The following is a 27,255-nucleotide window of genomic DNA, read 5'->3' as shown; positions in this document are numbered from 1 at the left end:
GCCAGATTTCAATTCATCAAGTCTTCCTGATACCAGATGTGATGTATTGCAAGCCCTGAGTTACTTAACTAACTGGTGAGAGAAGAAAATCAGAGCACATAGTTTGAATTAATATGGTAAAGAACAAGGGTTGGAAGTGAGAGATGTGGAGACAGAATCGATAAACTTTGGATAGGGTGATGAGGGAATAAAGTTTTATGTTTGTTGAGTACCACCTTCCATCTAGTGCCCTAAACTCTGGGCAACTTGATATATGGATGGTGGTAACCAACAAAAATAAAATGTGAAAAGGAAAAAGAATATGTGTGTCTGTGTGTGTGTGTTTTTTTTTTTTTTTTGAGGAGAGGAGGAATAGGTAGGACCAATGTGTAATAATGAGTTATGTTGAGTTTCAAGCTAGATATAAGATGGGAGCCTAGGAGAGAGATTAAGGCTGATTTACATAAACATTTAGAGATGATTATTTAACTCATGAGAACTGATGAGATCACTAAATATATTGAGGCAAGTAACAAATCAGACATCCTCACAAATTTTCAATGTATTTTTTTCTAAGAAATCAGGTTAATTAAATGTTTTTTGAATGGATGACTGCGTGAATATGAATAATTAAACCACTTCATATTTTTTTCTATACTTCAAATGACATCTTATAAAAACTGAGTTTATCATGCTTTCTACACAGGATACTATTGATGAAAATCAAATAGCAATAATGGGACATTCCTTTGGTGGAGCCACAGCTATTCAGTCTCTTAGTGATGACAACAGATTCCGGTAAGGAAAATAAAGCAAGAAGACAATGTAATTTTTTTAATGGTGAATTTTTTAAATGGTTTAATTATGAAATACATGGGATTTCCTTAAGTTTATACTTTATCTTCAGTCTTTATTGAGTGCTCTATGGAAAGCATTCTGTCCTATTTACCCTATTCTTATGCATACTAAAAAACACTTATTCAGGATTCTTTCTTAATTTGTTCAGCTGTTTAATACGTGAAATAGTTCATCCTTATGTTATTTCTTCTACAAAGTTAAGTTTCTATGATGGGTGAGAAATAGTAATATATTTACCTTTTTCACAAATATAAATATTTAAACTTTGAATTTATAACACTTTAGGTTTTAAAGTTGAAGGGGGGGGATATAGGTATAAAACACTTGAGAATTAGGTTACAATCCTGCTTCAGATACTTCCTAGTTAAGTAATCCTGGGGAAGTAATTTATCCTACCTCTGCCTGAGTTTTCTCATTTATAAAATGAGGGAGTTGGACTGCCTAGCCTCTAAGGGGGGGACCTCTTCAAAACTCTATAATTTATGATGGTGGACAGGATTTTTGTTTGTAGCATCCATGGAGCCCCCTCATTCTTTCATCCAGGTAGCTTTCTCCAGGTTCCAGGTCAAAATTCTTTCTAAACGATAATTGATGAGCCCTCATCCCCCCAATGTGATTTTTAAAAAATCTGTCAGCTAAATGACACTCAGTTCATAATAATGGGATTTACATAGCAATGCAAATAAAGCAATTCATTCCCTCTTTCCATTGCATACTTTGACTCCATCTCCCACAAGTACACACACTGAGTAAATAGTGTACCTTTACAGGCATCATAGATGAGACATTCATGCATAATTAGTGCACTTGCATTGAAGGGGACAATTTATACTTCTAAAACTGCAAAGCTATGGATATCTTTCACTGATATTATTGGCACTTCTATGTGCTTGAAATTGCTGTACTCACTGATTTCCACCAAGTGTTGAGCTCTGCTTTTAATGAAGCATTGCTTTTCTCTTTTTTCTTCCAAATGTTGCTTTCCCTGGCCTTCTTCCAGCTTCTATGGCCATCAATTCTTTTTTGGGGGGTCCCCTAACCTTCTACAACACATGTAGGGGTTCTGTGGTTACAGCTCTTTTATCAGCTTTTAAAGAAAACTTCAACATCCACTTGTGAACAGGGAGTGCTTTGGCTGTTAAGCCTCTCCCCCAGATGAGAGAGGCTATTTCTCTGATTTTTTTTTCTGCCTCATTGGTGCTTTACCTCTAGTCCCTACGAAAATACTTGAGACACCTGCAACTCAATTCAGTTCCTTCAGTATATTGGAGGTGCTGTGATTGGTAAGCCTCATCCCTGCAGGGAAGTCAGCAATTATCCTCAATTAGCATTCTCAATAACTGTAGCTTTCTTCAGTAAATTTTTCAACTAGATTTCTCTGTCATTGGATAATGAAAATTTCTTCTATTTAGCCTGACTGTGCCAAAAAGGATAGGTTCAAATCTGCTTTTTGACCTTTTCTTAGATAGATTTTTCTGTTAACAGCTTTTCATCTTCAGAAGTCTTTTTAGACCTGTTTCATCACCTTAAACTATTACTTTTCTCTGGGGGTTTCTCAGTTAAACTGTCATCTAATATGTGATCTAAAACACAGTGTAGATTTTATCATACTCCTTAGCTAAAGTAAATCTCCCCAGTGTTCGATTTCTTTTATAGGGAAGGAAGTGAGAAATAGCCAGTTAAGAAAACTATCTTAATTTCAGTCCAACTTCCCCTTTCTTCTCCAGCAACTGTCATGCTGTCTAGAAAATTCTAGAGTTGTCAGTACAGGCTTGACTGTAGAATTCCAAGAGAAGCTATGACTTTGGTCTCTCTTCTCCCAAAAATACATCACAGCTTTTCTGTCTGATCTCCTTCCATGTTAGCATTATTTTGCAAATAAGAAAACTAATATTCAGGTCTCAGTCAAAGCTAGGATCATAGCTCCAATTTTAATTTCATGATCTTTTCTGCTATACTATTCAGAGAGTCAACTGCACACTTTGTGTATGTGGCCTGAATAACATACTCCCATTCCTTCAATATCATCTCAACATCCATGAATTCTCATTCTGGATAACTTTAATAATTTTCATTTTTTCAATTCTATAATGGTTGACAAACCATTGAGAAATGAATTGCCTATTTTACACTGAAAAGGCCTTTTCTTAAATTGCATTTGAAGATGGTTGTGAACTAGGAATCAAGATACTTGGGTTTTTGCTCCCCCAGCTCTGCTACTCTGGATCCTTGGACAAATCACTAAAATGTTCTATATGCTTCAGTGTGTCCTTTGTAAAGTAAGGAGGATGAGAAGATTTCTAAGGTTCCTTCTAATACTTCAACTTCTATGAATGTTAATTATAAATAATTATACATGATTATGAATTCTTTGAATGTTAATGATTCATAATTCTGTAACTTCCAGCAACACTTCATTATAAAGCACATAAATTATGGCATGATTTGAACTATTCTGAGGGGGGAGGTAAGCTCCTGTCTCACATTTACACAATAAATAATAATGTATTTTGCTAAATGTAACACCAGAGTTGTTCATTAAAATGACTACTATCAACCTTGTCTCCAAATACTAGGATTATAATGGAATTCTCAGCTGACTTTCTTGTCAATTAAGGGATAACATGTTGATCTTTTATTGTCAATGAAATGTTCCCAGATGTGCTATTGCCCTGGATGCATGGATGAACCCTTTGAGTGAGGAATTATACAGTAAAGTTGTCCAACCAATCTTCTTTATCAACTCTGAAAGATTCCAGACTGCAGAAAATGTCATGAAAATGAGACAATTCTACTTAAATGATAAAGAAACAAAAATGATCACAATAAAGTAAGTATAACTAGAGTTCTGTTTGATCCTATAACAAGAAACTAAGCATGGGAGAACCAAAAAAAAAAAAAAGAAAAAACAACAAAAATTTTGAGATACATTGGTGATGTAACCATAGACTTCATCTTTTATTGATTATGGGAAAAGACATTGGAAAAAAAGTCAATGTCTAGATAGACTTAGAAGTAAATATAAATCATATGATATGTGCAAATTAGATTTTGCATATTATACATGCTATTTCTGTTTTTCTATATGATATCCAAATTAGGGAATTAGATATTGTCCTTTAGCCATTTTTCAGTCACATCTAACTCTTCATGACCCCATTTGAACCCCATTTGGTATTTTCTTGGCAAAGAAACTGGGTTGTTTTGCCATTTCCTTTGCTAGTTCATTTTACACTAGCTTTTTTCATTTTGCTAGTTTTGACTGAGACCTGAATCTTTTTCTAATTTGCAAAATACTGCTAACATGGAAGGAGGTGTGACAGAAAAGTTGCTCTGGGTCACACAACTAGGAAGTATCCAAGATCAGATTTGAATTTAGGTCCTTCTGACTTCAGGGCTGGTACTCTATTCACTGCGCTACCTAGCTGCCCCTATCACCTTATATTTTCAAGGTAAAATGGATGTGGGATTTAAAAAACCTATTTTCCCCAATGAAATAGTTACAAATGTGTATTAAAATGTTAAATAAGCCCACAAAAATAAAACCTATTTAATGCATCAGAATCATAAAATGAAAGGTCATATGGTAGAGAGGGGGGAGGGAAGGAGAGAGGGAAGAAGGGAGGAAAAATGCACAAAATAATTCAGAAATAAGAAGGTGCTTAGAAATCAAGTATTCTTCCCTCCTCTCCCCCACCATCCCTATTTTGCTGATAAACTGAAACCTAGAGAGATTAATTGATCTCTCTAGATAAAATAGATCTATGTGATCTGTCCAAGATCACATAGTAATTATTGCCAGAATTAGAACTAGACACCAGGTCTCCTGATTTCAAATTCAGTTCTTTCCTGCTTTCCCACAGTGTCACACTATCCCGACAGAAGTAGAAATATCAGAGAATATCCATTGTTGTCTTTGTATAAGAGGCGTGTACTCTCACTAAGCTCTATTTCTCCTAGTGTACTAGTATTACCATTTCCCTTTAAAGATTCCTGTAATAGGAAATGTCTTATAATCCAAAGAAATATAGACCTTTTTAAGTTGAACAGTTTATTTAAAGGAAGGATGGCAGGATGTGATCCTAAGTATTGAGTAACACTTAAGGGCCAATTTGACTTTAATCTTTATTTCTTGGTGACTCTATGGCATGCTGAGAAGGTAAGGTTGAGATCAACAAAGAAATAAATGGTTGACACAAGGCTAGGATTCTTGGTGAAATGCCAATACACAATAACTGGTAAAAGTATAAATATCCATGTGACAGCTTAGCCGATTTTCAAAGTAAGATTCTTATTCCAGAATGGGATGAAGTGTAGAGGTCTCTAACTTAGATTCTTGGATGCTCATTGTTGCTAGGAAACGGAGACAAACCAACACCTAACTGAGCAGACCAAGGTGGGGGGGACTATACAAGCTGCATTATGGTAACAAAGCATATATAAACCATGGAGAAAATACATGAAATGATCAGACCCAAGGCATCACATTTTGAGATATCAAATACACAACCAGAGGCTGAAGATATCCTATATTTAAATACAGTTCACATCCTATAGCTTAAATATAGTTCTTTAATTTAATTAGCATATTTCCTTTTGGTATAAAATTATCTTTCATGGGTCCAAATGAGGATCTGAGGCAGGAAATTATTTTTTCCTTCTTAATTTATATGGTAAGGTAATCTTTGAAATAAATTTTGGAGAAACTTAAAAGCTATTTAGGATGAAGGCAATTCTATATTTAAAAACTATATTTAAATACAGTTCACATCCTATTTCCTTTTGTAAATCCATATTTTATTTTGAATATTACATTGTCTTTCATGGGTCCAAGTGAGGCTTTGAGATAGGAAATGTTTTCCTTTCTTAATTTATTATGGTAAGGTGATCTTTGAAATAAATTTTGGAGAAACTTAAAAGATACTTATTTTCACATCCTCTTAAAAGGTGACCAAATTGTAGGTCATTAGAAATGACTTACCTTTTTTCAGTATCTTTCTAGTTATCTTTTGAGTTTCTTCAAAACCCCATAAATCCTCATGTGGACTCATGGGATACAATTTTATATCAAAAGGAAAGAACAATTTATTTGCCTTCTTTCCAGGACTATCCAGGCTAGAACTTATATTTCCCAAATTCCAGTCTCTATCAATACTTTGCTACCCACACTTTTTGATCATTATATTTAGCTTGTAAAGATGCCACTGAATAGATTTACAGTACAGTTTGAATTCCAGTTCTTTTAGAGGGCAGCATTTTCCTGCATAAAATATCTTCAGGGCAGGGCATTGTGAGTTTTCTCAGAGGGGAGATAAGACTTACATCCAACTACCCTGATTTTCTCATCCCTTTTGATCAAAAGCATCTATTATTTACCTACATTATTTTTTTTTGTTTGCATGTATGTATCTGTGTCTCTATAGCTATCATACCGATCAAATCTATCATTTATCTATTTCTACTTCACTCTGGCTGCCTGGTCTCCCATCAGCAGTTAGATGGCACAGTGAATAAAGCACTGGGCCTGCAGTCAGTAATACCTATGTTAAATTTTGCCTCAGACACTTTCTAGCAATGTGTTCCTGAGTAAGTCTTCTGTCTGCTGCCTCAGTTTCCTCAGTTTCAATTGGGGATGATAATAGCACCTCTCTCTCATGGTTTTTGTGAGAATCATATGAAGTAAATCACTTATCAATGTCTGGTATAATGTTTATTCCTTTCCCCCACCCCAGCCTCCATTATATCAGGACTGAATTTTCCTTATCTTGCCTTGGCTAGATGTGTAGTCTCTTCTCATTAACCCATTACTGGATGACATAGGAACTTTGCTTCTGCCTCCATTTCTTTGGAGTGCCTCCAAATCAGATGTTTGATAAGTGTTAAGCCTTTTAGAGCTCAGAGATTTCAAAGCTGAAGAGATCTGCCACCCTCAGCAGATTTCAGGCAGATACCACTACACATATACACACCCAACCAAGGGCATTTATTTATGAGACAACTATGGCTATGAAGTGCATTTGAAGAGAACAGAGATATAATTTGAGTTTCATTAGTACCATGCTGTAAATTATGGAGTAAATCATGCTAACCCATGATTTAGGTAACATCTTTTATATTACCTTAACATGCACTTAGTCTACCAGTAAGTTATTATTTCTGTGTCATTTTTTCCTTGCACAGGGGCTCAGTCCATCAGAATTTTCCTGACTTTACTTTTGTGACTGGTAAAATACTTGGATACATATTCTCATTAAAAGGAGATATCGATTCAGATGTAGCCATTGGTCTAACAAGCAAAGCTTCATTAGCTTTCATGCAAAAGCATTTAGGTAAGAAACTATTATGGGTTCGTTCTTAGTCATTAACACCAAGCTGGTGTGACTTATTTTCAAGTTTTAGTAAAGTGGCCTGTAGCACACACATGCATATTAAACTGTTATGTCATATAATTGGCATAGTGTATGCAATACCTTATTGTGTGTATCCAAATCAAAGAGTTCCCTATGCAGATAAAATCATAGGATTTGGAATCACAGGATTTTGGATAAGCACAGATAAATGTACTAGTTTAGTAGCATATGTTTTATATCTCATAACATATATTAATCTGCTAAGGCTAAATTTTATATTGGGATTGGTTTTATGCTGAATCTACTGAAACCTGAGTTACTTAAATTTTATCTGCCTGCAGAGCAACAAAGCAGTTGATATAATTTCCTAACATTACTTCCTTCAATGAAGCTTTTTGAAATCGTTTTTAAATTTTTAAGAGTATTTCTACTTAAAATTGTTAGGCATTAATTAATGCCTTCAGTTCGGTAATCAAAGAATTTGTGTACATTTGTATTTTTTTTTCCAGGTCTTCAGAGAAACTTTGATCAATGGGACCCTTTAATTGAAGGTGAAGATGTAAATCTCATGCGAGATAGCAATGCTGGCTCAGTTACGTATCTTTCTGAGTACCTGGAATAAAGAAATGTGCAGTGTTGACCAACCTATTTTTTAAAAAAACTAAATTGTTTCACCGAGACCATAGTTTCTTTTTTAACTATTATCCACATGCTTTTAAAAAATATATATATAGACTATGCTATGATCATTAAGATTCATCTTGATTAAAGTGGTTTAAGTTTATTATGCTTAAATTCAAAGGAGTTCAGTGTACAAAATTCATAGCAGCCTGTAGTTTTGTTACTCTCATCTTTTGCAGTGTTGATTTAAAACATTATCATTCATTTCTACAGTGTCAGCATTTTCTTTTCTGAAGGGCTAGTTCAAGTGGCAATTGGGTCCTTCTCATAGTTCGGCAAAGTGTAAGCAAAGATCCATCTGAAAAAATAATTGGGCTTATAACATCTTGATTATTAGGAGAGAAAAAGGAATAAGACATGAGAATGGAGTTGGTATTAAAAATTAATTTTTATGTTTTATATCTATTTCCTTTGATCCAAGAAAGAAAGGATTAAGGAGAAAATACCATCCTAATATACTGATTGAATGGTCTTCCCAGATATCCCAGGGTGGTACCATTGCTCTCAAAATAATGACCATCTATCTAGCATTTAACAGTACAGAGGAAAAAGAAAGCTAGATGGGTAAAGGAAGCAACCAAATATTGCTAACTACCCCTTTGATCTATAATCCCCTTTGTGTAACAAGGAAAAGAACAAAACACATTCCATTTCCTGAGCAGAGTTCCATAATGGAAAAAGACTTATACTCAAGAATTATATAAGAACATTTTTCCTAGTTTTCAATTTTAAGACTATATCTATAATTATGTGATGAGGTAAAAACACAAATATACCATATACGGGAATCCAGATCTTTGGCAGAAAACTCCTCTTTCTGAGATCTTAATCATTTTTACATCAGTATTAATGATATTCTGATTTCAGATAGGAAGGGCCTAAGAAAATTGAGGGTGATGAGGACTGTGGGAATATAGAAAAATACATGTATAGGATCATCAATATAGAAAGAAACATGGACATTCTATAGTCCAACCTGCTGTGCTTTTAAAATAAGAACCAGAAAACATACCTATTGATTGGGAATAGCTTAAACAACTAATAGTATAACATGAATAAAATGAAATATTGATACTACACAAAACAATGAATAATGAATAAAGAGAATCATGAGAAGATGGAAAACATAACACAATAATGCTCTGACTACAATGGAAAATAACTGAGACAGAATCTCATGAAATTTTTAATATTCAAGATTGGACCCCCAAGAGACATGAACTTTTCCCCTCTATCAATTTTTAAGAAGTGGGAAGCTGAAGGTTTGGAACACCACAGAAGTCACAAACAAAAGTGTATTGACTGTTTTTTCTTTTTTTATGATGAGAGATGGTTTCTGGGAGACACAGGGAAATAGGGAAAGGTAAATGAAAACCCTCTTCTTTTTTTCTTCTCAAAATGAGGTACAGGAAGCATACATTTGTCAAAGTATTATATAATCCAGCTTGGCTTTTCTGTCAACTCTATTGTTCTTTGACGACCAAGAGTCATGAAGCTAATCAACCTGGACTTTTCCATTTGTTTTCATAGATATACTTATTGACACTTCTTATTCAACTGTTGAATAAATCTCAATTTTGGTACTTTCAACATTAGTACAGATGGCAACACCTACTTATTCAATACTGCTATTGTCTTTGTTCTTTCATAGAACCCAATTTGCTGGACATCCTTTGGGTATCTGTTCTTTCCTTTATGATATGTGCACTACCCATCTCCTTTTCTGTTTATCTACTGTTCAAGTAACCCTTAATACATTTCTTGAACCAAGATTATTGGAAATAATAATAACTTATTCATTTTTTTCTCCATTACTATTTTGCTCTCCTATTGTTATCAATTAAATCCATTGATATAAACGATTGCCACTAAAAATTCTCTTTTGAAAAGTGGTTTAAGTTTGTTATATTTTCCTTAAGAACTTGTATTTCACAAATGAAACAATGAGAAAGGCTAGTCTGTCCTGATTTACACAAGTAGAAAGTATGTCAAATCAAGACTTAAATGTAAGTCTAATGTCCTTTCTTCTTTCTAAAAGCCTTCCTAGGCTTTTACAAATGTTATTCAACAAGAAGATATATTTCCATAGTACTGCAAATTGATTGAAAGGGGAAGAGAAAATAAGATATTGATGTGGGTATTTATTGACTGTAAGAAATTATTTGATTTGGTGTAAAGGAAAATGCAATCTTAATGGTTCTCCTTCCAACAAAGTATCTCCTGAGGACAATATGAAAAATTATACAAACCCCTTAAATAAATTTAAGGATAGGTGGAAGAACCACTTTTAAAGTGCCTACTATATGCCAGGCAATAATCCTAAGTGCTTTACTATAAATACTATCTCATTTGATCCTCCTCACAACAAACCTGGGAGGTAGATGCTAGTGTTAATCTCCTTTTTTGAGAAAAGAGAGAATTTAAGTAATGTGCCTGGGACCAGGACCACTCAGCTAGGAAATGTGTATATATATTGTGTAACCCAATGTCTCAACATTATCTTAATCTTCATAACAACCCTAGAAAGTAGATGGTTATTATGCTTCTCATTCAGATGAGAAAACAGATAGATGGAAGATAAATGACTTACCCAGAGTCATATAGCTAGTTGGTATCTGAGACAGGATTTGAACTCAGATCTAATAATTTCTTCTATCTTCTAGATTCTTTATCTACTGTACCACCTAGTAGACATAGTGGGGTATTGAAGACTAGTCTTCAGGACTTATTTAGTGAGCTTGGGAGCCCCTTCCTATTCCTTTTTCCTAATCCATTCCATTTCTTTTTTTTAATTTTTTAAGCATTCTTTGCTTTTAAATTTTGAGTTTGACTATCTCTCCTCAATTCTCCCCCATCCTCTTGAGAAGACAAAGAGTATGATATCAATTATAGATGTAAGGTTATGCAAACTATATTATCATCCCCTCCAAAAAAAGGAAAAATATAGCTTCAATTTGAGATAAAGTTCTCTTTCTGGAAATAGTAATTTTTTAAAAAATTGATAGAAATTCTACCTTTGGAATTCTCTTGGATCACTGTACTATTCACATTTACTCATCATTACAACAACATTAATTTTATTGTGCATAATGATGATCTGGATCTTCTCACTTAGCATTAATGTATTTAGGTCTTGCCACAGTTTTTTTCTGAAACTACCTTCATCCTTTCTTATGGCACAGTAGTACTCCAACTCCATCACAATCATGTCACAATTTATTCAGTCATTCCCCAAGTGATGACCAGCTCCTTAATTTCCAATCTTTTGCCAACATAAAAAGAGCTATTATATTTTTGTACAAATCTATCCTTTTCCTTTTTCTTTAATCTTTTTGTGATACAAACCTAATAATGATATTGCTAGATCAAAGGTCATCATTCCAAATTGTTTTCCAAAATGATTGGACAAGTTCACCAACAATATATTATAGTCAACTCATTTTTCCCAATTTATTATTTTTTTATGTTATTGTCTGTATCACCTTTTAGCAAAATATAGTTATCATGATCTTTCATTTAGGTCTATTTTTGCTTTGTCTGAGATCATGCTTAGCAATCTCTATAACCTTTTCACTTCAGTTGAAACATAATAGACTCTGCTCCTGTCCCTTCATTTTAACTCTGTATGTGTTTGGTAATCCTCTGTTTCATTATTCATTTTTCCCCTGAAAGATTATCAGTTTTTCTGGGTGGATTATTCTTGGTTATAATCTTAGCTCTTACCTCTGAAATATCATATTCCAAACCTTGTGCTTCTTTAACATGAAAGTTGCTCAGTCTTGTTTGATCTTGACTATGGCTATGGCCCATAATATTTGAAAAAAAATTTTTTTTGCAATATTTTCTTCTTGATCTGGGAGCTCTGGAATTTGGCTCCAATATTTCCAGGAGTTTTCATTTGGGGATCTCTTTCAGGTGGTGACTGAGTTCTTTCAATTTGCATTTTACTCTTTATCCCCTTTTCCATTTGGTATATTCAACTGGTCTATTCTGCTTTTAAAGGAGTTCTTTGGTGAATTTTTGTGCCTCTTTTACTATTAGTCCAGTTTGGCTTTTTAAGATTTTTTCTTCAGTATTTTTTGTGCCTCTTTACCAGGTTGTTCTTTCATATTTTTCTTTTATCATTTTCATTTCTTCTCCCAAGTTTTTCCTCTGTTACTCTTTATCTCATTCCCCTCTAGGAATTCTCACTGGGCTTGGGTCCCACTCAAAGTGTTTTCCTTTGCAGCTTTCCTTTAGCTATTTTCACATGGTTGTTTTCTTTTGCATTTATTTGTTAGTTGTCCCTGCCATGGGACCATGCCACAGTATCTCTTTATGCTCAGATTCTTTTGTTATTTGTTCATTTTCACAGCTTATTTCTTGACATCTTTCCTGGTCTATGCTCTAGTTTTTACCCTCCTGTCCTACAGCCACATATTCTAATGGTCCTCTTATACCTGGAACTCTGATCAGAATTCTTGCTTCCTTCCAAACACATAAGCACTTCTCTCTCTGCCCTGGAACTATGACTCAGAATTGCTTGTAGGTACTAAAGTTGTCAAGCAGTGCCAGCTATACCCAGTATCAGCAAAGGGTCCCCTGAAATCTTTTCCTGACTAGTCTGACCCCCTTTGCCATTTCTGGACTGAGATTTCCTTCCACATCTGGGCTTGTGTCTACCTCAGGTGTTAGACTGCTCTAAAAGACCTCCTAAACTGTCGTAGGCTAGAAGAACGTCTCCCTCTGATCATTTGTTGACTGTGTGACTCTAAAATTTAATCTGAAGCATTACTTTAAAATTACTTGGAGGGGAATATTGGCAGGATTCAAATGGATCCTGGCCTGTACTCTGCCATATTGACTTCTTAAAAGTCATTCATACTATACTATCCTAGCAAGATCATTTACTTTTGAAGACACCTTTTCAACCTATTTAAAATACCCATTAATTCATTTACATTAATTCTAAGGCTAACCAACAAATTATCTCCAAGAAATGAACTTAGTGCTCAGCTGGGCAATGGGATTTTTTTTTTTACTTACTCTTAGGGAGAAGAGTTTATAGAAAGCTTGTTTTGTTTTTAAATCAATTGCCAATTTCTATTAGGAAGAATTTTGCAGTGATACACAAAATGCAAATTTGGTTTTTGTGGGGGGTTTTTTGGCCTTGAGTAAGAATCTCTTTAAACCTTTCTGTTATAGTAGATCTAATATACTTTTCTAGAAGTACTTGAGAATCATGGGGCATAAGAAGATTCTAAATTGCCATTTAAATCAAAGGAAAATCACATGCTAATTATCATATCAAGTTTTAAAGGGTAATATAGGCATATACCATCATCTATTAAACAAAATGTAATTTTAATTTCTATAGCACTATTGTACTATAGAAAATCCAATGAATATTTCTTAATTCCAGAATTAAGAATTCCAGAATTCTTAATTTATCCTGATTAAAGTATATGTATGACTAAAATGAATTTGGTGAGTAATCAGAGAGAAGCATTGGCATTAAAGGAGACCAAAGATTTCTTGCAGATTGAATTTTAGATCAAGGCTTAAAGGAAACCAGGGCATAGAGATGAACAAGAACATTCCTGGTACAGAGGAGAGGCAAGCAGCAAAAGTAGGTGGGAAAGCATAAGGTTTAAAAAGACTGTACTACTTTCTTTTCCATATATTCATGCCTGAGTTCTAATGATCTTGCTGTACCCTCCAGTCTCTCTAAACTTCACTACAAAATTGGCTCTTGATCTCTATCACTGAATCCTCACACAAAACTTTGCAACTTAGTATGGCACCCAACTTGATGACTAAATTTCAAAGCATTAGAGAACTAGAAGTTTGAATGTCTTCAAAAACTATGTTTGTATGTCTTCAAAAACTCAAGTGTTCTTTAAACTACAAAGCTTAGAGCTTCTCAAGACTAGCATGCCTAGAAAGCAAAATTAGTTGTACTTAGGCTAGATGTAAAGAAAAACTTTATAACAATCTGAATTACCCAAAGATGAAATAAGATGCCTCCTAAATGAGCACTGTAGTAGAAATTGTCACACTATGCTTTTGGTGTAGAAAGATAGGATAGTTTTGGAACAAGGGAAATATCAAATGACCAAACCCACTTATTTCTCTAAATATATCCTTAATTAAGGATTTTTTTAAAAAAAGCACAACCTACACAACCACCATCTTTAAAGGGTAAATTTTATTCAGTTTTGTCATGTTATACATACTCAAATTCAAACAAGTGGTCAATTATTTATTCACCAGAAAGGAAAGACAAAACTTTCAAACAAAGTAGAGCTATTACTAACAAATGAGATCCTTCTGAAGTAGTGGCATCACATAATATACACAGGTCATGTATAGCATTTCTGTCAAAGATTTTTTCCCCTAATTTATATACTATATTTACATATATTCACTTTCTGAATTTTGACTAATATGGAAGACATAAATATTCCATGTCAAAGGTAAGACTATTATTCAGATTTAAAGAGAGATGTTGCAAATTCTTTATTTACATAGATAGCACCACAAAATACCATAGATATATTCAACCTGAGATTTGTTAAGTTTTTTTTAAATCATTTTCCAAAATGACAAGTTCTTCTTGAGAATATGAACCCACAATTTTTCTGCCGATCTGAATCTTGTAAACAAGATGTCACACATTCAGGAACTATTTCATGATTTCTGGGCAACATCTAAGGCTCCACATTTAAATCACCTCCAGATCGTTTTTCTAAAACCAGAGGGGTAAAGCCTAAAGCTGAGAAAGCAGAAACAGAGAAAATATTATTTGTACAGAAGCTGTTTCATTCCTAGATCAAAATTAGGGACAAATTATTTTAATTGCAGGAATTAAAAAGAACTAGCATATGTTCCATTTGCTTTTAATCTTTCTGGCAATTTTGAGGATGTGAGATAGATAAAAATCATTAAGATTTATATGAATCTATCATAACTGTGTCTTTTGAGAATAAGCCAGTACACACAAAAATTTCCCAAAGTCAACTATTCAATTACCTATCCATCATTCTCAATCAGCTTAATGTACTTTCTCATTTGTGACTAACAATCACCAAGAGCAGGTAGCCTAAACATACCTGGTTACTATTAAAGCATTTTGACTAATATAATTAATCTGTAGTATTAAAACCAAGAAAACTAACCATTTTAAGCTTTTCCTTGAAGGCAAGAGTTTATGAGCTGTGTTTAAGATTACCACTCAAAATCTGTGTCTCAAAGTTAATTACCTTTAATAGCAGTGTCATCTGTTGAGTTTAAGTAAAAATCTTTTTCCAATGCTTGATATACACCCTACCAAAAGAAAGCCCAGGATTACTACCCACACTGATACAAAGTGACTAAAGTAAGATGAGGGGTAGAAGTAGGGTAAAGGAAAGAAACAAGAAAAGAAAAAGGATACAAAACACCTGACAAGACTAAAATGAAGTTTGAAGAATAGTTTTCAACTCCTCCATTTTTTAAAATTAACTCACAAATCCAATTTAGCAGAATTGAACTGCTTTTTTCAGGGTCTAGTTTTAAAGAATTATGATGAGATTAGGCAGAGAGAACTACATATAAAGGTATAACAGATTTCAAGAGGGCAGAGAAATACAAGTACTGTCTCTTCCTAAAAAGGTAAACTTTAAATTAATGAGTCAATGGAGGTTGGAGTATACACATCAGATAAACTTCTTAAAAACACACTTTTAGCCCAAATGTGAAATATTACAAAACTCTCCCATGAGATGACATGCCAAAAATAGTTAATATACAGTGCCTTTGATTAATACTGAAGATTTTAAAAAATAAAACTTGGAAAATTTTAATGTGATGAAGTGTCAAGACAACTCATTTTGAATGGGTTAATATACCTCTTAAACTATGTATTATACAGACAGAAATTGAGAAACCCATCTATTTGCTGATAGATTTTTTTTTCTTCAGAGTGAGGTTGGAGAGATTAATCAACCTAAGCCATATCTCCAGGTGTTGTATCTCACCAAATTTTATCCTTGGTTATATGTTTCCTTCAAGCTTTGTTTCCAAATGTATTAAGCACTCATTTGGTTTAAGGTGTTAGACAACAAACTTGTTTAGTAAAACCAAGAGTTACTACTTTAGACATTCAGAACATCAGTTTTCTAAAGTCAATTTTGCTTTCAAGATTTACTTTTATAATGATCTATATAGTGTAACAGTTTTAGATTATACTCAATTTAATAACCCAAGCCTCTGAGGACTAAAATATGACGCTTAAGAAATAGAGGTAACATGAAATACTTTAATGTATTGTTAGAGCACTTCCAGATAACCTTACAACAATAGAATCTTATAATTCCATACCTCAGATGGACTGTTATTCAATTTAGGTATTCCATTCCAGACATTTTCTGGGTTCACTATTTCTTCCATACCATTTGAAAGGTTCAGAACCTTAGAAAAATAACAATATTTTTTTTAAGAGAAAAAAAAAACTATCACTGAAATGAAAATTTCAACTATATTAAAACACTCATGATCAGATTCAAACTTTAAAATGTTTAGTATGGCTGATTTACAAAGAGGAATTGATTTAAGATTCTAATTTCTTATTAATGCAAAATATGCTATTTTGGTGAGATTAACAGGCCATATTCCGAGTAAAAGAAATGAAATGCTAAGGGAAATTTTTTTGGTTGTATTTTTTTACCACTGTATGAATATAGTAGTCAATATAAAGACCCTGAAAATGATTTTTTTCCCCCTTAGTATCAGGAAAGCAAAAATAAAATAAAAACTTTATTATTAGAGAAACTTCTTAAAGCCATTTTAGGGTAGCTGTGATAGCACAATCAGCCTGAAAAAATAGGTGCTGATCTTATTTCATGTACTATATATACAGATATTTTCTACTGAAAGAAGTCCTCTCTGAAATTCTTTAATAGCATTTAATTTTTCTTAACATCATGATAATTACTTAATCTGAAATACTCAAATACAATTTACCTTGGTACCTTCATCAGCTATTTCCAAAATCTGACACTCAGACCATGTATTCCTTAGGCTTGACCAGACAACACATTTCGAACCAATGGTGAATCCTTCTAGAGTATAGGTATTCTCAATTTGAGCTATAAAATTAAAAAATAGTTAATCTTTCTTGTCCATAACTTCCTTCCTGAATTCTTTACATCCCATCTTTCCAAAGCATTTTTCCAAAACTTCCTTTACTCTATCCCTGGTGTCTACTATTTGCTAATTTAAAATGGGTTTTGTTTTTTAGTTAGAATCAGTGACTTTTTTTCCTTCCCCTCCCATTTCTATTTTTACTCTCATCAGTCATTGATATCTTTTCCTCACCTTTTGGTCACAATGAGAGAATTGTCACCAAAGAGCCAATCAGAGGAAAGGAGTATACTCAAGAGTGTGATCTCAGACACATCTTAGCACTTTAAAAATCCAAATGAAAATGATAGTTAGAATGCTTGCCATTTTCTATAAACATGCCACCAGCCTAACCAGAGCAGAAAATGGCAGATTATCTTATAGGATAGGATGAAATGTTTTTAATTTTATAGTGTTTATATTTCTGTCTTTAAAAATTTTTATTTTTTAAAAATTATTTACTTTTATTCAGGAGAAGTTCTCTAAAACAAAATGGGACTTTCTAAGTTCATAGGACATCTAAAAATATCAGAGTTTGGCCTAAACAATTTGAAAGTCAATAAAATTACACCGAATGAGGAAATATGTTAAAGATTATTGTTAGATATAAAATGAGACTATTATTGACATGTCAAATATTTAGGACACCGTAACACTTGAGAAATTTAAAAATCACTGATTCAGAAAATTGAATCTTTGCCCATTAATGTATAAAGGAAATAATTTAAGCACTTTTAAAATATCTTTATAACTAAACAAATAAATATACATTCTGATATAATGGATCAAGCTATTGGAGGGGGTTAATAACCCATCTTCAGAAATTAAGATAAAATTAATTTTATTTTATTAGGAATAAGTTAGCTTATATAAGATAGTTCAAACAAATCCTGTCCATCCTCCTGCCCCCATATTTATGAATCTGTCATTTTTTTGTGTCTTCTACACACATTTAAGAGGGAAAAAATAATAAACCCTTTGAGATATTCAGCACTTTCTACTCTAAGAAATTCAGTCCCTGAAAGAATAAATTATATATGTACATATATATATATGTATGCCCATATATATCACTAATTTCAATAAAAAAGTAATGAGTAAGGGAAAAAAATATCATACCTGTAGCATGGTCTGTTAAAGCATTCCCATGGTTTTCTTCTGTCTTTATTTCTTCTTCAGGAAGCAAATGAGTCAAAGACTCAACAGCAAGTCTGTTTTTGTACTCAGTAAACACTTCTTTGTACAAGTTATGTGCAGTCTCTGTTTTGGAATGCATTTTGCATCTGCCAAAGGGTTTTAGATGATTTGGTTCTCCAGAGTCCTCTGAACACAGAGTTTCCTGAGACTTTTGACTTGTCTTTGAAAAGGGATGAGTCTCTTTATCTAGAGACAGAGGTACTATTGGAGGTTCTAGTTCTAGCTGTTCCGATTTAGAATCATTTGAGAGTTGTGCGGTAAATTGTTCCAGGGTCATTTTTGAGTCACATCCTTGGGAAATCTGGGCCATGGGAGGTTCCAGGTCCATCTCTTTGGCCTCCTCACCAGTTATGGAAAGCTGTAATTCAATGGACTCCAATTCCAAGAATTCTTTTGATTCTTCCAGCGAGAAGGGTACTTCAAGGGAATTCAATTCTAATATTTCCTTTGTCTCAATCCGTGGCAGCAGAGTTTCCAATCCCTTAATCAGGTTTTTGTTACTATCAAACTTGAGAGTTTCAGCCAAACAGCACTTTTCCCTAATATCTCCAGTGTTGCCTTTGCTAGGTTGCCCCACTGCAGGTACAAAAGCAGTGATGGCTTCACTTTCAAATACAGGACTTGGCTTGGTTTCAACATGGTTTAATCCACTGCTTACACGGAAAATATCTCCTGGTGGTTCCACATACAGCAAGCCATCTTGTGCAACTTTGTTAGGTTTACTTCCAACATCAATACTGAGAGGCATGGGAGTGTCTGCTTCCCTCAGTTTGTTTTCACATGAAGTCTTTGGGAATTCCTTATCAGCTTTACAGAATTGACTAGAAAATTTCATCATTTTCTCATTAAGGTTTTCACCTTCATACTTTAATTGAACTACTGCCAGTGGGATATCACAGACATCCTTTTTGATCTCTAAAATAGTAAGCTCTAAAACTCCTTCTGTAGCTATTTCATAAAAATAGTCATTTTCTTCAAAAGAACATACACCTTCTAAAACATTATACCCTGATAGACAACAGGGGAAGCACTGCATATTAACATTCAGGAGGTTGCCAGGGATATTCCAAAGGACATTTCTGCCAAAATTTACAGCATTCCCGAAGTCCACAAGCCTGACTGATATGAGGTCTCCATCTAGCACATCAGTAACAAGTCCCCTATAAAAACGTCCATCTTCACTGTATTTAACAATACAGGCCACACCTGACTGAATAACTGAAATGCAGTCTGCACAGACTGCTGCATGTTCTCCTGCAGCCTGTACCTGGGGATCCAAGCAGTCAAGGACTTTTGTGTCAGCAAACTGACACCAAAAATACTCTGGTCCATCAATCACAGTAGCATAGACTTTTATCTTATTTACTTCTGGAAGATACCAGTTGAGCAATTTAACATTTGTTTTGCCAGGATCTCCTGATTCCTCAGGGGGAAGAGGAAGGGGAATAAGAGGAAGAGGAGGGAGACGAAGGAGGGGGGGAGGAGGTGGAGGAGGAGGAGGTGGAGGCGGAGGAGGTGGAGGAGGGGGAGGAGGAGGAGGGTCTGATAGAGTCTCTGGATTGGTAGCTGTATTTAACTGGGTAGAAGTTGATTTCGAACTAGATATAAATTTGCTTATCATATCTTCTGATATTACACCCTGTTCATCTGTAAGCAAAACATCCCACTTATCTTCAGATTTCATGACAAATTCACAATTTATCTGAGCCTCACCTGTTCTCTCTGAAAAGTAAAGCTCTTGACATTGGTTTTTGGTCGGCAGGATATGAAGCCCACCCAGGGTACAGTGAATGCTCATCCCTGGAACTAAGGCATTAACTTTCTGAAGCCTGCTTAGTTTGCTAACATTGACCACTGAAGTGTTCCCATAGTCTATAAATTGTACAGTGACAAGGTCACCAGACTGCTCTTTGACTACAGCCCGATACCTTAAATCATCCTCTGGAAAAACTGCACATATCAAGTCTCCTTTTTTCAGAGGTTGTCCAGCAAAACATTCACCTCTTATTTTATCATCATTTAACTTCTCTGAAATACTTGCAAGTTCATCCTCATCATCAGCTAGTTGAATATAAAAGTCTGTTAGATCATTAATATGGGAAACATATACCTTAGTTTTAAAACCAGGCACAATACTTTTTTGAGGCAGATCACAAAATTTAAGCAGTAAGTCCTTATTCCTCTCTGAGACATGTGCAGAAGGCTGAACAGGATTCTCTATTTTATCAGATAGGTGGGATACTTGATTATGTTGATTTCCCACAGATTCCTGATAATGAGTTAACAAGCCTACCTTGGTTGAACTTTGTAAGTTTTTTAATTCCTTACATGCTAAACTGATTTTAGGTTTGCATGATTCTCCCTGGATCTCGGATGTGCATAATTTGTTTGCTGTTTTGCTGGAATGTCCAGCAAGTAATTTCCTGTTTTCATTTTTTACTTCTTTAAGGGTTTCAGCTGAAGAGAGCAACTCTTCATTTTCTAATTTCTTTGGCCCTCTGTAACCTAGTAAACCCAACTTCTCATTTATTTTAGCATTAATCTGAACACTACCATCATACAATTCAATAATCAACCTTCCATCTGGATCTTTTGCTACAACTAAAGCCTTCAGCGATTTGTCTAGTACAGCCTCTTCAAACCAACCTGAAATTTCTTTAGGAGTATTATCATAGACATCAGACAAAGAACATTTCACAGCTTGCATAGGCAAAAGTAATAGATCATAGGCATCACCTGGGATGGGAAGCAAGTCTTCATTTGTAACCACATGAACATTCCCAAAGTCAACAAAAAAAACTTTGTTTGGTTCTTTGCCTGTAACTATTCCTCTATACCAATTCTGGTCACTATATTTTGCAAGGCACAAGATCCCAGGACTTGAGGAAGATGTTTTTGAATGCTGTAAGACTTTGCTTAATCGACAAATATCACTTGACAACTGCTCTAGCACACCTGAACTCCTTGCAAGCTGGCAATAAAAGGTCCAAGGTCCATCAACATGTGTTACAAAAACAGCTTCTTCACTTCCAATTTTGATGTCATGTGTGGAATAATAGTAGGAATGGAGTTGCATGGAGGACGCTAGAGGTTTCTGAAGTCTAACTTGTCTTGCAAACCCAATTTCTGTTAGGTAGCGGCAAGCACTTTGAAAAGGAGTTAGTAAGTCTACCACATTAAAGAGTTCTTTATTATTTATTGCTGCAAGGGCAAAAATTGTGCATTTCAACTCCAGATTATCTTCCCAGGCATTATCTACAAATTCTTTAAAAGCTCGGATTGCTCTTTCATCCCAAACAAAGGGATTCTGACCAGCTGGTTGAATTAAATTGTAAAGGCTGCATCTAAAAGCTTGAGCCTTTAACTTTATAAATTCATCATTGATTGAACAGATATTCTTCATAGGGACTACCTCTTTATTTCCATAGTCAACAAATATTACTTTGGCATTGTCAGCAGAAGGAGTTCCATTAATAATCAAAGCTCTGGACCATTTCCCATTAATAGTACGCTTCGCCAAGCAAGCTGGACTGATTCCCTGGTATGGAGTTGCAGAATTCTTGCAAAAATCCTGAATTTTACACATTAGGGTTCTGAGACCTTGGAGGTTTCTGGTCAGCTGACACCAGAAATATCCAGGGCTTTCAACATATGACACTTTGACTTCTACTGTGCTCCCAACTTCTAACTGACCTTTACAGGAAGAGGCCGGCTTAATTTCCAAATAATTTTGTACTAGCGGAGAATAGATGGGCATATTTCTAGTTTTCTCTGTTGCCTGCACAACCGGTTCATTGAAAGAGCTTTTTGTAACAATTGTTCTGTCAGTCACAACCTCTGAAACTAGAGGCTTGTCATCTTTCTTTCCCCACTGTCCTATTCCAACTTTCTTGGCAGAAGACACTCTGTTACAGTCAGCACTTAGTTGATGTGGAATTTGCCCTGGGGAATGGGCCGGTGGCCTGATGTCAGTCATCTCAAATTCTTGATATTTGGCATATCCAGCCTGGGCAATCAATTTGCTTACATTTTCTTCCCCCATCCTTGATTCATCAAGAATTTCAATGACATACTGGCTATCCTGCTTATCAAGAACATGAATGACCAACTCCTTGTGCAGCACTGTTTTTTTGAAATAGGAAATTGCTTCTCGGCTCCAACTTTCCCCTAGGGGCCAGATATCAGCTAGACAGCACTTCAGTGCCACTGCTGGGAGCTGCCTGAACTGGGGAAGCAGCATTTTTACATCATAGAAACCCACTGTCTCTGTATTGCCACGATCTACCAAGTGCACCTCCACACTTTTGTCCCCCACCAATCTAGTGACCACAGCCCTATAATACCCATGCTCTTTCCACTTGGCACAGCAGAGATGGTCAGGCACAGGCTGCAAGGCTAACCCATCCACCTTTCTCGATGAGTAGAAGTTACACATACTCCTCACTAACTTGCCAAAGGGGCCAATGTGTTTTCTCAATCTGATCCAAAACTCTGAGGGATCTTTAACAAATTCCACCTGGGCATCATAGAAAGAATTAGCCTTCAGGCGCACAGTTTTCAGGGCTGGGGAGGACAGGTCATCTTCCATCCCCTCCTCAGTTTCAGATTCCTCCTTCCCATCCTCTTCTTCCAGGCCTGGGCTCTGGAGAAGTCTGTCCGCCAGACAGCAGGCCTGGACCCCGAAAGCACAGTTGAGATTAATCCCGTCCTCTCCATATAAGGTAACATAATACACGTGTTCAAAGGAACTATAAAATTCAATTTTGGCATTCACTGCCTGACCTAGGATCAGGGCCTTGAGGTCTCCTACTTGGGAACGAGACCAGCCTCGTCCACCATCCCAGAGTCCATACAAAGCACAGGGATAGGTAACTACTGGCATTCGAAAATATTCAGGAAGCAAATATCTCAGACTACCACAGCTCACTAGCTCTTTCCTCCCATAGTCTACATGTAGCACTTGGGCACAGCGCTGAGGTCGAAAATTCTCCAGCAGCTGCGCACGGTACCATTGTCCGTCCAGGCCACAAGCAGCGCAAGGGGAGCCGGGCTTGTCAGGGTTCTCCTCCCTCTCCTCCCAGCTGCTGCTTCTCCCACTTTCATCCCCGGTACCTGTGGCCCGATAGGCATGGGCCATGCTGTCAGACAGCCGGCGGATCTCCTGAGAAAGGCTGCGGAGCTGGCAGTGGATACGGTGAGGGTGGCACACCTGGGTCACCACCACGGGCTCCGTGACGCCCAGCTGCAGCTGGGGGTAGAAGTAATCCAACAGCTGCGGCGGTTCCTGCTTGGGCAGGGCCCGAGGGAGAAGCACCGAGGCCCCTGCTGCGTTGATGTACCGCTTCAGCAGGGATCGAAAGAGACTGTCAGGCACCTGTCGGGCTAGGCCCAGGTCCTGCATTTGCTGAAACACGGTGGGCACCTCCAGCAACACCAGGCGCTGGGGAAGCAGCACATCCTGCACTCGGCCCTGTATCTCCTTGCCCTGGAGATGGCCAAGGAAATCCACCGCGCCGCGGGACCATTGCTGGGGCTCCCCGCCTCCACCTCCTCCCAGCGGCACCAGGCCGGTCAGCACGCAGCCCAGCACTTCTGACGGCAGGTGGAAGAACTCGTTGCGGCCGGGGGCAAGGGCTGCCGAGTTGGCCGTGACTGTGCGACCTTCGTCCAGGAGGAAGACCCTGCATTCCTGTGCTTGACGGCTGACCACGCGGCAGCGATGCCAGCGGGGCCCCAGCTGCACGAGGCACAGCTCACCAGGACTGGCAGCCGACATCGCCCGGGTCCGGGCCGCCACCGCTGCCGCGGCCATCTGAATGTCGTGGCCCAGGCGCACGTATTCCTCCCGCCGGTCGCCCACCAGCCCCCACAGCTGCACGGGGATCACCTCCGGGTGCACGTCCACGAAGGAGACACGCAGCGTAATGGGGGCGCCAGGGCTGGGCAGGCCGGGTGTGGAGCACATGGTAAAGGCGGGAAGCAAAATGAGACGAGGCGAAGGAGAAGCCCGAGAAGGAAGGTGAAGGAGCCGAGAACGGAGAGGGAGGGCCGGAGGCGAGGGTGGTCGGCAATCGGAGTCTCAGAACTGGGAACCCGGCTTCTCCCCCTGTAGGCTTCCCCCAATACCCGCAGTCCTTGGACACTGGGTAGAACACGCGCTGAGTTGGGTCCTCAGACGACCAAGTCCCCGGGAAGAACGCGCCGCGAACCTCGACGGCCAGTGGGCGACCTAAAACCAAAAGCAGAGAAAGTAAAACTTGTTTAAAAACCGACGGGGAACCGCTTCCCTCGCGCCTCTCCTCACCTACCCCCCGCGCCTGCCCCAGGTAGCCTTCTCGCGAGTTGCCCTCCCGCGCCCCCGAACCCCCGCGCCCGTCCCCCACCCCCAGCCCACGCAGTTGCACACCTGCTGTGAACTGAACTGCTAGAACGCAGACTAACCGCTCTGGCCCCTGCAGCCTTTTATATAGTGCGGGAGTCCGGGCGTGAATGAGTACCTGGCTTCCGGCAGGCGCGTGTGCGGGGACGTGATTGGCCCGTGCGCCCTGCGGAGGGGGGAGGGGAGGGTTGAAGACTGGCGAGTAGGGGGAAGGGGAGTGGAGAACTGAGTTCTGTGGAAGGCGGGCTTGAGCTGGGGGGTGAGGGTATATAGGCCTCGCAACTAGGGGGCGCTGACAAGCTTCTGGGGAGTGGGATGGGTTCGTGCGATTTAGGAGTAACCCACCAAAATATGCACTACCAGCCTAGAGAATTTTAGGACTGAAGATCAGAATACTTGGGTTCTGGTTAGGCTCCTGCCACTTACAAGTCTGGTAACCTAGGGCAACCTTTCACCTTTCTTGAGCATCAGTTTTATTATTGGGGATAAATGGGGATCAATAATCAGTGCATGTCTGTTCAGAAAGGTTAGAACAGAAGCTGTGGCAGGACTTATCAACATTTTACTATCAAGGGTCTGTTATGTATCAGGCACTAACATATGTGCTAGATCCTAGAGATACAAAGAATAAAAACAAAAACAAAAACAAAAACTTAAATAGTCCCTGTCCTCAAGGAGCTTAGATTCAACTTGATCAAATACCATTTGGCCTCCACAGATTCAGACTATTTCAAGAACTTCTCCAGAAGTGGGGGAAATTTCAAGTCCAGGAAAAAAAAAATCATTAAGGACCAGACTTATAGGATTTAGAATTAGAATTGGAAATGCTTTACAAGCCATTTAGTCCAAATATTTCATTTTTTAATTACAGAAATCCATGTAATCAGAGGAGGAAATTCATTTAATCCACAAGGTTAAATCAAGGTTACACAGGTAGCACTTAGGAAAAACCTAGATATGAAGGTGGAAACCTGGGACCTCAAAAATCATTGATTTTTACAATTCTCTCATTTTGTAGGTGAGGAAACTGAACCGCTTAGGTGGCACCATTGTGCACAGAGTACCAGGCCTGGCATCAGGAAAACTCATTTTCCTAAATTCAAATTCAATCTAAAACATTTCCCAGTTGTATGACCCTAGACAAGTCACTTAACCCTGTTTGCCTCAGTTTCCTTTTCTGTAAAATGAGTTGGATAAGGAAATGGCAAACTGCACCAGTATCTTTGCTAAGAAAATCTTAAGTGGGGTGGAGAATAATCAGACATAAGTGAACAACAATTCAACACTTTTACTCCAGCATTCAGCAGAAGACTTTGTATATACTTCTGAATGAGGTCACAAAGAGGCTGACATAACTGAATAACAACAAAAACCTCTTTATATCTCTATGAATGAACTGCTTTGGTCAAAATGATCTGCAACCAGGTGGCCAGCCTTTGGAAAGAGCACTGAATTTGGAGACAGAAGACTAGGAACGGAATCCATACTATTTATTCATGTGACAAGCCAGTAATCTACTCTGAGCCTCAGTTTAGTCTTCTTTTTGTTCAATTCTGTCTGACTTTTTGTGACTCCATTTGGGGTTTTCTTGGCAGAGATACTGAAGTGGTTGCCATTTCCTTCTCCAGCTTATTTTACAGATGAGGAAACTGAAGCAAACCAGGGTTAAGTGACTTGCCTGGAGTCAAACAGGTAGAAAATGTATGATGCTATTTTTGAACTCAGGAAAATTGAGTTTTTCTGATTCCGAGCCTGGTATATTATGCCACTTAGTTGTCCACTTCTCAGGAAAATTCCTATAAAAATATATTAATATCCATGAATTTTATACCTAATGATATAGTAACAGACTGTGAAATTATCCATGTGAACATTTATACCTCAGAAATTGGTAAATGCTACAAAGTAGGGCTTGATTTATTATGTTGTTCCTTATTTCATTTAAGAATTTGATGGAGAAAAATGTTACACAGATTCATCCTAAAGGTATATCATGAATATATTTTTTCAGATTATTAAATATTTACCAGCAAGGAACTAGTTACATATCATTTAATTGGTAAATTCCTATTCAGTTTTGTATAAAATTGGGGAAATTATGGGACAGTACAGCTTGACTTCATAATTTAGTTTTTAACACATTGATGAAAATTGTAACACTACATCGCTTGGTAGACAATAAAATTTGCTAAATTCCTATAGTAGGCCTTTCAGAAAAGGTGAAAAGGAAGCATGTAGGTATCACAGTGGATAGAGCACCAGCAGGAGCATCTGAGTTCAAAGTCAGCATTAGATGCTTGACATTTACCCTGGGCAAGTCACTTGACTTGCCTCCAAAAAATTTTTTTAAGTGTGAAAACTATATTTCCCACCTCTCCTTTCAGCTAAAATTTGATTGTCTTTAATTTATTATTATTAATTTATTCAAAAAGTATTTACTAATTGCCAGGTGCAAACTATTCTTCTAGGAGCAAAGCTTAATTAGGTATTGTTGCAATCCTCAAGCAACTTACTGTCTAACTGCAAATGTTAAAAAAAATTAATAATATATGTAATATGATAAACATAATAATGTAATAAAATGTGTAATCTGAAAATCAAACAATGACTGTGTTTTTGACCTTAGCTTTCAGTTAGGGGATTAGATTTTGGTACCTACACACATTCACA

The 27,255-nt window shown here is 36.9% G+C and overlaps 2 protein-coding genes across 5 annotated transcripts in view; one reads left to right on the top strand and one right to left on the bottom strand.

Moving 5' to 3' along the window:
* The window catches only part of PLA2G7 (phospholipase A2 group VII), a 73,928-nt gene extending 66,097 nt beyond the window's left edge, over positions 1-7,831 (top strand). For both annotated transcript variants that reach the window (XM_051997096.1, XM_051997097.1), the window contains 4 exons: positions 686-777; positions 3,497-3,667; positions 7,018-7,166; positions 7,697-7,831. In XM_051997096.1, coding sequence (XP_051853056.1) covers positions 686-777; positions 3,497-3,667; positions 7,018-7,166; positions 7,697-7,809 — 525 coding nt within the window. In that variant the 3' untranslated portion in view covers positions 7,810-7,831. The remainder of the gene's footprint in view (positions 1-685; positions 778-3,496; positions 3,668-7,017; positions 7,167-7,696) is intronic.
* Positions 7,832-8,085: 254 nt separating this feature from the next.
* Positions 8,086-24,267, bottom strand: TDRD6 (tudor domain containing 6). 3 transcript variants are annotated; one of them, XM_051997091.1, is made up of 5 exons: positions 18,129-24,267; positions 16,851-16,975; positions 16,209-16,298; positions 15,110-15,173; positions 14,037-14,622 (listed from the first exon to the last, which is right to left on the bottom strand). In XM_051997091.1, the coding sequence occupies exons 1-5, from the start codon at positions 24,169-24,171 to the stop codon at positions 14,558-14,560; spliced, it is 6,387 nt and encodes a 2,128-aa protein (XP_051853051.1). In that variant the 5' UTR covers positions 24,172-24,267; the 3' UTR covers positions 14,037-14,557. The 3 variants fall into 3 exon arrangements, with proteins under 3 accessions (XP_051853052.1, XP_051853051.1, XP_051853053.1); XM_051997092.1 differs by lacking the exons at positions 14,037-14,622; positions 15,110-15,173 and adding an exon at positions 8,086-8,166; XM_051997093.1 differs by lacking the exon at positions 15,110-15,173 and having other exon boundaries at positions 14,542-14,622.
* Positions 24,268-27,255: the final 2,988 nt, after the last annotated feature.

This window comes from Antechinus flavipes, chromosome 4 (assembly GCF_016432865.1).
Source record: "Antechinus flavipes isolate AdamAnt ecotype Samford, QLD, Australia chromosome 4, AdamAnt_v2, whole genome shotgun sequence".
NCBI classification, from domain to species: Eukaryota; Metazoa; Chordata; class Mammalia; order Dasyuromorphia; family Dasyuridae; genus Antechinus; species Antechinus flavipes.
Note: the sequence above shows the minus strand (reverse complement) of the source record. Positions and strands in the feature narration are given on the sequence as shown.

Bases quoted from the DNA above. Each gene is read 5' to 3' on its own strand.
- TDRD6 (XM_051997091.1), bottom strand. From the start codon at position 24,171: ATGTGCTCCACACCCGGCCTGCCCAGCCCTGGCGCCCCCATTACGCTG. The intron at 16,976-18,128 runs GTATGATATTTT...TTAATTTTATAG, and splicing joins TTTAACAGACCATGCTACAG to CTCAAATTGAGAATACCTAT. The intron at 14,623-15,109 runs GTAATTAACTTT...CTGCTTTCTCAG, and splicing joins AGATGACACTGCTATTAAAG to CTTTAGGCTTTACCCCTCTG.